The sequence below is a fragment of the Mastigoproctus giganteus genome, chromosome 2 (assembly GCF_048544385.1).
Source record: "Mastigoproctus giganteus isolate SK-2022 chromosome 2, ASM4854438v1, whole genome shotgun sequence".
Lineage (NCBI taxonomy): Eukaryota > Metazoa > Arthropoda > Arachnida > Uropygi > Thelyphonidae > Mastigoproctus > Mastigoproctus giganteus.
The window spans coordinates 132,283,178-132,297,721 of NC_143576.1; the positions used below are offsets into that span (position 1 = coordinate 132,283,178).

Consider the following 14,544-nt stretch of genomic DNA (forward strand, 5'->3'; position numbering starts at 1 on the left):
CAAACGTGTGAAATTCTCGAGCTTTGTCATAATTATATTTCCTTTTAATACAATTTTCTAGGGCCTTCTCAAAGTTTTTTTTTTTTTTCGGGACGGTCTCTTAAAAATGCCTGTTACAGGGCCGGACCAAGGTATTTTGTGCCAGGGCAGAGAGATTTTTCGGCGCCCATTTATTAAGGATATATATATATATTTATTATTTTTTTTCCCTCCTTGTTCTGCTTTTTGGCGCCCCTTAAAGAATGGCGCCCAGGAAAGGTCCTGCTAGCCCGTACCTTAATCCGGAACTGGCCTGTGATGACAAATAGCTTGGACAGTTCGGAAATTGTGATGGAACAGCTCCGTGAATTAATTTTGGATGCTTGAAATCTACGGTGAGTCTCTAATTTTTCCCATCACATTTAGATGTCCGTCTATCTGGGACAGCTCTAAATAAATCTTACATATCTGTAACAATATGAAATATATAAACAAACTGTTATGCTCTCCTCCGAATTTCACTTTACTTGTTATTAGCATCTTATAGACGACTGTTATTAGCTTTTACAACTAAGGATACCTCAGTCCGCATACACCGGCCTATAGTTTATCAGAAGTTGCATATAATTACACTTCGTGTATTTATCAACCCTAAAAGTTTCAATAAATAAAATTAACATTATGTACCGTACAAATTTTGAGGTTTTTTGATTCCTTAAAACAAGCATGCGCTTTTATTAAGAGTATCCAATACGTGAAATGAATTTTTTATATATAAATGAAACCACAAAAGCCAAAATTCTGACAAAATTTACCTCTGTATTCCGACAAGAATATACCTGTTTCATTTTCTTATATATTATCTGTTTCATTTTCTTACATATTATCGTTTCATTACTGTTAAAATACTCCTATTTAAGATAACTCTTATTAACGACGAAACTTATTTTAGCAACCTTACCTTTGAATGTTCAGATGGCACAAAGTCTTTCCTCGGTATAGCTTTCAACCATTTGTTAGCTAAAGCAGTATCCTTCAACGGAAAGCCAAAGACGTCTACTTTCGGACCACCTTTACAATTTCCATGGCATCCAGGAACACAACAATTTATAAGTTGATCTGTAACAAAGGCACAAAGGAGGTTAGGCAGGCGAAGGCAGATGACGAGAAATCTTTAGCAAGGGATGCAAAGAAAAACGGCAAAGATTTCTTTACTTATGTAAACTCTAGAAGGAAGGGAAGGAATCAGATTGGTCCACTTGATATCGATGGTTCAACTGTTGGTGATCCTGCTCAGGTAGCTAACAAACTAAATGAATATTTTGCATCGACATTCACACATGAGGAGTTATTCAGCGAGGGGAATGGCAGAGGTGTATTCAACTCTGGCAGTAAGCTAGATAACCTTCTAATAACTGAGAGTAAAGTGGAGGAGAAATTGTTGCAGATAAACACAAGAAAGGAACCCGGGGTGGATGGGATCTATCCAGTTATATTAAATGAAGCAGCAAAGGAAGTAAGCAAACCTTTAGCCATAATTATGAAAGCTTCCTTGGACTCAGGGGAGGTACCCATAGACTGGAGATGTGACCCCAATTCACAAAGGAGGATCAAAGGCTGACACAAGTAATTATAGATCTGTGAGTTTAACTTCTGTTCCAGGAAAATTAATGGAGGCACTGGTTAAAGAAGCACTGCAGGATCATCTAGACAAGACTTCAGTTATAGCTTGGACACAGTATGGTTTTGTTAAGGGGCAGTATTGCCTGACCAATTTCATTGGATACAGTGATGCAATCACAAAAGAAGTGTTCCAGGAAAATTAATGGAGGCATTGGTTAAAGAAGCACTGCAGGATCATCTAGACAAGACTTCAGTTATAGCTCGGACACAGTATGGTTTTGTTAAGGGGAAGTATTGCCTGACCAATTTGATTGGATACCGTGATGCAGTCACAAAAGAACTGGATGCAGGGAATAACTTTGATATTATATACTTGAATCTTAGAAAGGCTTTTGACACTGTTGCACATGGAAGACTGCTGCACAAATTGGAGCAGTGTGGCATTGGAATTGCTGCTATGGATAAAGGGGTGGTTGAGGTGGAGAAGACAGAGAGTGGTAATCAATGGACACTGCTCATCGTGGACTAATGTCATCATTAGTGGAGTACCTCAGGGTTCAGCGTTGAGTCCATTATTGTTTTCTGTATTTATAAATAATATTGATGATGGTATATCAAGCTTAATGTCCAAGTTTGCAGATGTTAAGGACACTACTGACACTATGCTGCTGCAACAGGATCTGGAAAGATTGAGCAGATGGGCTGAGAGGTGGCAAATGAAGTTTAACATTGACAAATGTAAAGTACTACATATGGGAAATAGCAACCCCAGAGCAACGTATGAACTCTGTGGTAATATACTGATAGTGGTAGAGAATGAAAAGGACCTGGGGGTAATTGTGCAGGCAGATATGAAGTTTTCTGAGCAGTGCAGACGGACTGCAAAAGTAGCTCATGGTGTCTTGTCAATGATATACAGGAATTTTTCTAGCAGGGATAAGGAGGCGATTATTCCCCTGTATAAGGGAATGGTTAGGCCACACCTTGAGTACTGTATACAGGTCTGAAGGCCTCATATCAAGAAGGATGTAGAGCTGCTGAAACGAGTACAGAGAAGGGCAACAAGATTAGTAAATGGAACAAAGGGTTGCTCTTACGAAGAAAGGCTTAAGTTTTGCAAATTACAGTGTCTGGAGACTAGGCACCGGCGAGGTGATCTAATAGAGGTGTATAAAGTCTTGAATGGTTTGAGCATGCTCAATGCTGATGAGATTCTTCCTCTTGCTCAGAATATTTACCTGGGAGGGCATAAATTCAAATTGAGGAAAGACAGATGTGCAGAAATTTGCCTTTAGCCAGCGGGTAGTTGGTTGGTGGAACAGACTTCCATCCCTTGTTGTGGAAGTTGATAGCCTAAATAAATTTAAGGCTCAGCTAGACAGGTATTTCGAACGAAGGGAGGGGTGAAGTGGTGGAAGTTTTTTTTTTTTTTTTTTTTGGCTGATGCTGCATAAGCTTGTTTTCTTCATCATATGCCTCTACTAATGTTAATGCTAATGCTAATATTTGTGACTTTTCTCCGGTAGGCATCAGGACCAGTGGGATGGTAGTTATTAACTTGCAGTTGCTGGGCTAGGAGCGCAGCTTCTCCGCGAAAATGTCCCGTTTTGCTCTGGAGATGGCTTACCTTTGAGGGGCGAATCTTTGGTTTGGGATTCTATCTAAGGATCTTGTTACCTGGTATGTTATGGCCCTGTGGTGTGAGGTGGTCCAGGAATCCTGGACGGCCCAACCCACGATAAAGGTTGATATATTTCTTGTAGCCAAGGTGACATCAATTGTTGATTCCCACAGAGTATTACAATAGGTGGGAAGATTTCGTCCTGTTTAGAACAGTAAGCTGGGAATTTGCCAGAAGATCTTCAAGTTTTTGGCTGTTTCTACAGCCATGCCTTTCAGCAGTAGTGCTGAACCAAACAGGTGACCTACAGTTGACGTCAGCACCGATGATGATCTTTTCATTTGGGAGAGTTGTGAGGACGATCTCCAGATACCTCGTGGATGGAAGTATATCAACCCCCGGTCTGCAGTATAATGAGACTATATAAAAATTTCCCAGAGGGGTTGATGATGTGGGCACATGCCGCCCAGGCTGTGCATAAAAGTGGGATTTTGGTGACAGTTATGTCAGGGTTCGTAGTTGCTATGCAGCCCAGGGGGCCTCTTCTTCAACTTGAGTAATTTTATATGTGAAGGGGTACCCCCTGACCTGATTTGCATAGGTGTATGGTTCCTGTAAGATCAGAATATCAAAGTTGTCTTCATCTGCCTTTATTCTTAGCTGTTCAGCTACAGCTTTTGCCCGTTGTGCATTATTTGGAGTATCTTCAGGACGCTGGTGTTGTATGGTTTAAGACGTTGGACCATAATCGGTCTTTGATTGGTGTAAACTCTTCTATTTTAAATATATCGGACATTTGTTGTCACGATGGAGTGTTCGTGAGGCATCTTCTGTCCTTTGCAATTTGCACAGATGGTCAGTTTTTCTTTATTAGGGCACGTATTATACTCGTTGCCCTTTTCAGCACAATGGCCACAAATAGCAGCAGCCTGCGTGCAGGTGTGAGTGCCCAAACCTGCAGCATTTAAAGCATTTGGGTACAGCCACGTGCTCCCTGAAGCGTTGGCTGCTCCAGTTTATGAAAACTCTGTCTTGGTGAATGACTGTTTGCCAAGCAATAGGGGCAATTTAAAAAATCCAGTTTACACTATTTCCATTCCTAGACTTTGTATGGTACTTTTTGAGTGATAATTTCCTCCGGGTTGACGTCTGGGAGTGTTCTCGGGATATTTCTTCCATATAGCTCGTCCCGCACCTGAGTAGGGGTGAGATCTTTGTCAATGTCAAAGACGATAATGGAGGGTCCTCTTTTCTTTTGTGGCGCAGCTATGAGCCCAAGCATTGGCATCTTCGGGTTGTTAATATCAGCAGCTTCTTGGCCAGATTCAGTTTCTATGATTACCCCCACATTTCGGGTTTTTCTAATTGACTTGATCCTAGTATTTTGGAAGTCTGTGGTCAATTCTGTAATTACTGTCTGTTTTACTTCCTCGCAGTTTTTGTAGATTCTGGGTGTGTGGGCCTGAGAACAACCAAGTGTGGTTTCTTTATGAGAGTCTTCTTTCTTGTTATTGGTGCCCTATTTATGTTAGGTGAACTGGGTTTTGAATTCCTCAGCGCATCAGCATAAGAGCAGAAGCGCTGCTGGTTTTTTGATTTCCGCTCTACTTGATAGGCCTCTAACTTGGCCTGAGCCTTCTCGTTTTCAATGTGGGAATTTAGTAAAATGAGTTCCATCTTACCCCAGATTTTAATTATTTCTCCTCTGACAGTAATGGTGATTTGATTGCCCGATTTGGCCATTAGTGTTTCTGACCTGAGGGCAAAAACTTGATCCATAATGGATCCCTTGGGGAGGGTGAACATATCAAAGGTGATGCCAGGTAAATTGGCCTCTATTGGTTGGGTTGTCTCTGGTGGTGTGGTGGTGGTGGTGGTTCATTGTAGCCCTTAGTACCATTCTTAAGGACACTAGGATGGGTAGTGTCTGCATTGATACAGACACAGACACTAGGATGGGTAGTGTCTGTGTCTGTATCAATGCGCGCTCGAAAGGTAGGTTTGCAGGCTGGTCAGTCTCTTTTACTTGTTGGGTAGAGTCATTCTCGTGCTGTTCCAATATTTCTTCCTTGGATGGAGTTATTTGAAAAACAGGCCTGTTTTGCGTTTTCTTTGCCATAGACCTTGTAATGTGCGTTGGGGGGGGGGGGAAGCAGTGATTCCCTTTTTCTAAGTTCCTCATCCGAAGGTCCCAGTTCAGCGGCCTTCAACAGCACGACTAGAGGGTTGCAGAATTTGTTCTTCTCCTCAGACATATTGCTCATCTTTGATGGCGATCAAAAAAATTAAAAAAAAGGAGGTTTAAAGCAGCACAGTCTGCTGAGGAAGTAGGAACTGTAACAGGTACCCTCTAATCAGTTTAATTTGCTCTCGTAGCGGCACTCAGTTTATTTCCGACCACGAGACACTAACCGATGCAATATGGCGGCCATCGAAGTCTTTGTTCTTTGAGAATTCCATTGCTCGAGTTCATTCACGGAAATAAGCAAAGTATCTTGAAGTACAAATACTACGCAAATTACACAGGGAGAATCCCCTCCCGTAAAAACTCAGCTGTAGATGTGGCAAGCTAACTAAAAGACAGCCGCCTCCCCTAAATTATCGCTACGGCGACCGCGTGGTTAGATCCGTAGCCGAAAACGTAGAGTACAAGAACGGACACAACTAGGTTAAACCCACAAGAAAAACTAAAATTAACTTACTCCATTTGTAGTACTTCTATCGCTGATTCCATTGATTATCAGGTATTATAAGATTATATCCGGAAATTACCCCGGGGGGGTCACATCTGGTGAGTATGGGCTTGGCAAACCCAGGGTCCTGAGCTGGATATCATCATTCTTCTCTTTCTTGTTGATGCCTTTTACTACTTCTCTCTCTCTCTCTCTCTCTCTCTCTCTCTCTCTCTCTCTCTCTCACACACACAAACAGACGCACAGGGGGTAACTCGGGAATTTTTTTTTTTTTTTTTTGGTTGGTGCAGCATAAGCCTCAGGCTTCCTTGTACCATATGGCTAATAATAATAATAATAATAATAATAAAAGCACAAAAAATAATAAACATAAGTTGCAGCACATTTACAAGCCAGCAATCTAAGGAGCAGGAACAGTAGCAGCGCCCTCTCTTGTAGATGTACAGGTGTCCAGATGTTAATAGTAGGGCAGTGTTTACAGCCTATGCCATATAATTCCTGCTGATGATTGCATGTACACAGACTTGATGCCACTATCTTTTGAACAACCCTTGTGTTACAATCGTACTCTCCAATTCAAACTTGAGAAAGTTGCCTATGAAACTATTTTAATAAAACCATTGTCTATGGTCGTAGAATGAACTCACCGCGAACCATATAAAATGAGATAACCAAAGTTACTTTTTTTAAAATTATTTTTTAGGAGTACCGTCAGGTGTTCTCATCTGCCATTTTGGAATTAGGAAAGTAGCGTTGTCAGGAGCTACCATCGCTTCACTTGGAGCAATTCTATGTTATTTTTCTGATAACATCTTGACACTGACATTATTATTTGGAGGTGTGTTTGGTAAGTGATTTTTTTTTTAATCGTTTCATTTATTTGGTTGTTATTTACGTACTTATGCCTTTGTTCGTTACACTGATTCCAGGAGTATAATAAAAAAAAAAAAATTGTATGAATTTAAAGTATTGGTTTCAGACAGTGTAGAAATATCGGAAACATGGTTCCCCTCAGATATATGGGGGATGCGGAACTTCAATACGGTGAGTATAATGTATCAGGAAGAACAAAAAAAAAAAAAAAAAAAAATGTCATATTAGGGTTACCCAAGAATAACTTCATGTGTTCATAAATTGTGTGCAGGAAAAAAAATCTTACTGTTCTCGCCTGAGACCGACTGAGGGAAAAAAAGTCCATAAAACTTCCTCGGGTCATTGACGGGAATACAACCCGGGCCTTTTCCGCCCGGTGTGGAAAGGACGATATTATAACTGTGCTAACCGTGAAGTCATACAAGAGGGACAAGCAGGACAGGGCAGGGAAGGAAGAGTAATGCTAAGGCTTGGCAGTGCACTCAGATGACATGAGTGGCTAGTGCAATGTTGAGTCAGTTTGGTGTGAAAACTAAAAAAAAAGATTAAGAAAACTTTGGGGTGAACACTAAGAAAACTAAAACGAGAATAGAAGTTTCCTATAGAACAAATAACGTTGATGAGTATAATGAACAATTATATAGAGGAAATAGACTGGGCCAGTAGATCGGAATGTCTTATAATAGGAGAATTTGAACTTTCCAGATAATGACTGAAACTTATTGCTCACTGACAGTACCGCAGTAATTTTTTGGAGTTATTGGATGTCATGTTTTCTGTAGAAAACATGACATCCAATTGTCATGTTTTCTACAGAAAACATGACAATTGGATGTACAGTTATTGGATGTCATGTTTTCTGTAGAAAACATGACATCCAATAACATGACATGTTCAAGAGGCAACAAGGGACAACACTTGTGATCTGATTGTACACGGTACCTCTTCATGCTTTAAGAATATCCAGATAAAGGAACCACTAGGTAGTAGTGATCATACTATATTGATAAGGAATTTACTTAAAGTTATAACTACTGTCAAGGATAAAAAGGAAAGGGAGTTTGCTTTCGTAAAGTCGAATTCAGTGGTCTTTGTTTTCAAATTGGTTTCGGTAGGACCAATTGATGATGTTACTGACTGCAAATTCAAAATGGGTAGCATTCAGGGAAGTAATAAATGATACTAAGCTTTATATACCAACTAAAGGATATTGTTCATAGTGTTTAGATCTAAATGGATTTCAGATGAACTAATGAGAACAGGAGCAGAGAAGAAAAATGAGTGGGACAACTTTAAATTAGCAGGGGATATGGAAAACTACAATAAGTACAAACTAGTCTGCAATCAATTCACTAAGGGGGGTTAGAAAGCTTAGGCAGATTATGAGAATTTCTTGGTTAAGATTGCGAAGAAAAACAATAAAGGATTCTTTGCTTATGTTAATAATAGATGGAAAGTATGAACCACATTGGCCCACTGCTTATGAATGATGCAATTATTGATGATCCTGTTCGGGTTGCTGATAAATTAAATAAATATTTTGCATCTATCTACATTGGCCTACAAAAAAATTAATAAGGCACCCGGGGCTAACAGGTTCTATCCAGTTAAGTTAAAGAGGAAGCAAAAGAGGTAGGCAAGCCTTTGGTCACACTTATGAGAGCATCCTTGGATTTAGGATGCTCTCATTATCTATTGGATATATACAAATGAGACACATTTGTGAATTTGTAAATATGTACAGGCCAGGGGAAAACCAGCTTGGTACTTTTGGGAATGCAAACGTTACTTCAGAGTGTATATAACTTTTTTTTATTTTTTTGAAAGGAGAGCGATCAGAGTTTGTAGCGATAGGAATAAGAATATTGCTTATCAGGGAGCAATCAGCGGACTCCTATAATTATAGAAAATGGAAAATTTGTTTACTCTGTGTTGCCTGGGAAGAGTGCCGCTAGCAGAAATGTGGGGGGAGGGGGAAGATGCTGTTGTTGTTATTTGGTTTTTAGGAGCATTAGCAACTAAGGCCATATTGCTCCGGGATATGCGGTGGTCATTCCCTGAATGACCTTTCCGCATCCTCCGTATTTGGTGGTGACGGGCTCGAACCCCGGTCTAATCAAGAAGCGTGTGCTACGCACTGCTGCTCCTTCCCACCTGGCTACGGAGGCGCCTGGGGGAAGATGCGATATTGGCTGGAAGGAAATCGCGCCGTATGAAATAAACATGAGACTGATAGCTTTTTGATCAGATATTCCCAAACATGAGACTGATAGCTGTTTGATCAGATATTCCCATGAATGGGCAGGAGCGGTTTAAGGTCGGTTGAAGCCCCGGGCGCAGAAGAAAATATTGGGCCCCTTAAAAAAAAGAGAGAGACAGGGAAAATAAAAATACATGTTAACCATTTTTTTAAATAAATAAAAAATATTATGTACTATTAATGTTTTATTTCCAATAAAATTTGAATATAATATATGTATAATATAATTAATAATAGCATAATAATAATCACAAAGTTTTGAACTAATAGTTGAACATATTAGTTCAACTATTAGTTGGACTAATATGTTGAACTAATTTGTTGGGGTTTTGCGTGGGCCCTTCAGAAGTCGGGCCCAGGGCGCGCGCCCGGTGCGCCCACCGTTAAATCCGCCTCTGTGTATGGGTCTTTTTACAAGTAAGATGTAGCTACAAACATAACTGTATCAAACACAGGACCTTTTTGCTTTTAGCTTGTATTCAGCTTAGGGAGCAGAGAGGCCTCCATAGCCGAGTGGTCAAGACTGAGAGTGCAGTAGCACACGCTCTTTGAGTAGATCGGGGTTCAAGCCCCTGACTGCTAAATATGGTCGATCTGCCAACCTGCACTAGACCAGCGTGGCAGATTATGGTCCATTTCCCTCGGCATGAATTGTTGAGGAGGCTTCCACCCTGCAGTGGGTTGATAATGGCTCCAGTTTTATGGGCCTTCTAGCAGAGGTAATAGTCGATGGTACACAGAAAATAGAAGGAAAGCGATGAAAGAGACCGAGCAATTGTAGTAGTATCAGAAATAAGGGTCCCATTCTCAGACATAAAGATTATCCGCAGAGAAAATACCAAATTAAGATAACTATTTATAAATTTAGTGACCAATAAATTATCTAAATTACTTATTAATAATTTTTAATTAATAAAAGTATACCACATATGTTATTCTCTAATTAAATAACATTTGCTTTCTATTTTATTCAGGTGCTGGATCAGGGATTGTCATTGCTGTTCCACCAGTTGCTTTGAACATTTATTTTTACAAGCTAAAGGCCACAGCTACAGGAATTGCTTTTACAGGTTCCTGCCTTGGAGCCGTGGTGTTCTGTGTCTTACAGAAATATCTTATAAGCATATATGGACTACATGAAAACTTCCTTATTTGTGGGGCTATTGTGCTGAATCTCACTGTAGCAGCAGCCTTACTTCGCACTCCATTTTGGGCTCTACAAACCCATACAACAAACAGCAGTCAATCCGAAACCATTCAGGTTAACATGAAATCTTCTAAACTGCCTTGCACAAACCTTATGAATATAGAAAAACACTGTCAATTAGAAGGAAGAGAAAAACAAGGAAATATATCAATCAATGGTACTGAAAAAGTTGTCGCATTGGTGGACAGAAATAGCAGCAAGAAAACAGTACTGCAGTATAATTGCAATGGGGAATGTCCATTTGTTTGGAATAAAAACTCTGCATTTATCAAAAGCCTTAAGGAACTGTACTCAGTTTTAATTCTTCCCAAATTTCTGCTTATATCAATAACCTTTACTTCCATCACTTTTACGAGTATTACTATACTTACTGTCATCATAGATTTTGCTAATGACCGAGGTAGTCCCAAGTTCCTGTCATCTTATTTAATTGCGGGCTATTTTCTTGTAGAACTTTTGGGAAGAATAGGATTAGCCTGGCTAACTGACAGCCAAATCGTGGACAAGGCAGTATTTTTAACTTTAAGCCTAATTGGGGAAGGAGTCATTATTCTTTGCTTGCCGCTTTGTAGTAACTTTTCAGCTTTAACAGTGGCATTGACGTTTATTGCTCTCTGTCATGGAAATATGCTGGTTCTATTGTATATTATATTGGCTGAAGAACTGGGACCTAGGAGAAATATATTTGCTTCTGGGGCAATGGCATGGTTAAATTCATTTTTACCTTTTGTCAGGCCATCATTCCTTGGTAAGAGGAATTTTATTATATACTATTATTATTTCATTATATATTATTATTATGCATATTTTATAATTTTAATCGAAAAATATTTCACGAAAAAATAAATTTCTTTTAAAGAATATCTTTATGTCAAAAAATTATAATTATTAACATATCCCAGTGTAAAAATATATGGTAAACCATTAATTGCCGCATGAAATGATGTAATTCCCTTAAACGTAAGTCGTAGATCTAACAGGAGTATTCCAGCAAGAACTTGTAAGGTTGTGGTTGAGATGATACGGAAACTGTGAAGAAAACAATACAAAAGCAGGAAAATGTCCCGCATGAGGAAAACTGTGCCATCACAAGTCTAGTATCCAGTTCACTAATTCATCTAATATTCTCCAAAGAAGAAACTCCTTTGGACGGATGCTAGTTATGAATGTAAGATCAGTAAACAAGCCTTCTGAACCAAAGGCCAGCTGGAATAATGACAGTTTTATGAAGCCGGTGAAGTGTCTTGATATGATATTAAGTACTCAATTTTGGCAGGCGATGCGGTGCAATGTGTGTGTGTGTGTGTGTGTGTGTGTGCGTGCGTAAAGACCACACCCACTCAGGTGAAAGGATATGAGGCAATAGTGTATTGTCTCTGTAAATTGTGTATTCTGGTCGATTTGCCTTTTTGTCGGACAATATAACCCTGCCTTTGACAGACTAATGTTGCCCCCCCCCCTTTTTCTTCGGAGTAAGCTAGTGATGTCTATCCTGCTTCAGATGTTCAATCGGTTAGGACAAAAAATCCGAGCCCTCGGCAATCAAGGGTTTTAATGACCCCTGATCACAGATTGCGTTGAGTTTTCTAATGGAAAGATCACTTAGTGTCCCTCCACCCCACAAAAATCCATTTTCTTTGTTTATTTACCCTGGCGTGTTTCAAGATGCTGACAGAGAGAGTGCGACATACGAATAACACAACAACGTTTATTATTATAAACAAAAAAGGTCATGTATACAATATACTTTCACTCAGCATTAATACAATGAATAAAGCATGCATCGTTTCCAAGTACAACAATATGCTAACAACAGGACATAGTTAAAGTTATAAATTCCAATATTCTAGTGCAGGGCTCCCACTCACAAATTTTAAAAAAACTTAGATTGCAACTTAAATAAACCCAAAAAAAACCTAGTTTTCATCATATAGTATAGTAACACAAATAAGATAAAACTTATCATGCAAAAATATCTTTTATTTAATTGTAATCAGAATTTTCATCCCATTCAGTTCCCTCCACATTTATTTTTTGAAGTTCTTTCATTTTTTTCAAACGTTCTTCGTATCTTTTATGACAAGTTCCTTGTATGACTTCTTTTACCAATTCTGGTTTAGGTTTCCATGAATAGCAATTTTGATTAGATCTATTTATCGCCTGTTTTGCCATTAGTCGATTTTTCACAGTTTCTGGTTTAAGGGAGTTTGTGGCTTTTGTTTTTATATGGTTTACTTGGGAGAAGATTCTTTCTACGCTTGCCAAAGAGTGAGGTAAAATAGTTAGACTGGTCATAAAGTTAGATAAAATCTCATATTTAGAATTATTAAAGCCATCTTTTACATTACGTAACAGATACCAAACTCAGGGATGGGTTTTGTAAGAGAAATCTAAATCTTGATTTAAACGAAATGATCTCCATTCATCATCTAGAAGATCTAGTTTGTCTTCAGAAACGAGGTGAGGGAACTGTGTGGGGGGGTGGTTTGTGGAGGAAAATGATTATTCTGGGGGGATAATATTTTCTTTTTTTTTATTTATTATTTATTTATTTCTGTAATCATAAATCTCGTTATCTCACGTTATCCTTCCAGACCCACCTCTTTTAACTTTGTATTTCTCAATTAAATTTCCCCCTTACTTTACCTCCCCTCCACGTTAACACCTGACTTGTATACTGCACAGAAGATCACAGATTCTGGGGGAATAATAGTTCGTGTATGTCTCCTCTGGACTGGCTGAGTATTCAGAATGACTCAATACTACACATGATAACCATATACAAATTTGTTTATTTCACAGTATATACATTAAAGAATTGTATCATACAACATCAATTGGTATAATGTTAATAACTGGCATTATATGTGTGTTAAGATGTAAAATTAATAGCAAATGATATAATATGTCTCTTCGTGTCTTTCTGCTTTTTCTCCTTCTGGTTTAGGTTACATCTCATAACATTATTTTTACTTTCTAACAGTTAAACTTCCCAACTGGAATTACCTCAGTGGGCTTAACACCTCTATGGATATTGTCCTAGATTTATAAATCCCCGCTATAATCTTTCATTAATTTATCCCTTCCAAAATAATTCAATCTTAATATCTTGTAACGTTTCTAGTACATAGAACACCTTTACATCTTAACTTAGAACATACCAGTCTCAAGTACATGTATCTAATTCTTCCTTGCTTTAACTTATCCTTGAGATGAAGTACATACATCTATGAACCCTTTTCTTCCTTTTATACTAATCAATACCAAATCTACTATCAACTAAATAAACATTTTTCTAAAGTCCTTCTCTTCAAATCTACTATCAACTAAATAAACATTTTTCTAAAGTCCTTCTCTTCAAATCTAGTTTAAAATTATTATCTCGTACTTACATATTAACTTAGGGAATCACTCCTTACACTACCTTTTCTCAGTTCAGGGGCGACTCATCATCAACAGCATAGGGCATCATCAGGCTCCAACTGGAATTTTTCATCGGCAAAGTACTGCTGTTCATCTACAGGGATTCTCCTACGTTCAGGAACTCGCTCTTCTTTCCATACGGCTATTAAATAAGTTGCTCCGGCCTGCCTTTTGGGCGTCTGATCAGTTCGACGAAACTGGGAAGCATAATAGAATTATCAGGACTCTTCTTACTACTTTATTGAGAACCTGGCTATGTAGCTCATCCTTATCTTGCTATACCGAGGCCTTTCGATCCTTTTTTCTCAGCTCCAGCATAGGTGTTTCCATCTTTCAACGGTTATCTCCTTCCTATTACAACAACTCTTAAACAGCAACTCCCACAACTCATTACTCTGTCCGCTACTTTCTGGCGATTCTCCCGGCACTTCTCGGGATTTCTTTCCAGCCGCACATCACTCAGGCATCTCCACGGGAACTCTCCAAACTTCCACACTGCCCAAAAACTCACAACTCTCCCAAGAAAAACTCCTCTCTTCCCTGTCTTGCATCTGCCTTTTGTTTCAGCCGCTCATTCTATTTTAATCCAATCGTCGTTCGTTCTCCATCATCTCATTATTCTCATTCGCTCTCTCCCACTTCTTCCGTTTTTTCTTGGCCCTCCCTCTCCTGGGGTAACTTCCTGTTTACGAAATTTTCATCGACTTCGATGAACTACAGGGCGTCTAGAAATTTCTAGATATTTCCTTGTGATCATTCCCGATTCACTTACCGCCATTAGTCCACTCTGTTTCTTCTCTACCGCTCCTTGAAATCAGTAAGTGCTCAAGGAGTCGGTCTGTTTCAAATAGCGGCAGCCATTTCT

The 14,544-nt window shown here is 39.0% G+C and overlaps 1 protein-coding gene across 1 annotated transcript in view; it reads left to right on the plus strand.

Annotated features, from left to right (window-relative positions):
* LOC150089572 (monocarboxylate transporter 13-like) overlaps positions 1-14,544 on the plus strand; it is a 44,101-nt gene that overhangs the window by 4,907 nt on the left and 24,650 nt on the right. The window contains exons 2-3 of the mRNA XM_090390035.1: positions 6,620-6,763; positions 10,024-11,004. Of these exons, the coding sequence (XP_090246161.1) occupies positions 6,620-6,763; positions 10,024-11,004 (1,125 nt within the window). The remainder of the gene's footprint in view (positions 1-6,619; positions 6,764-10,023; positions 11,005-14,544) is intronic.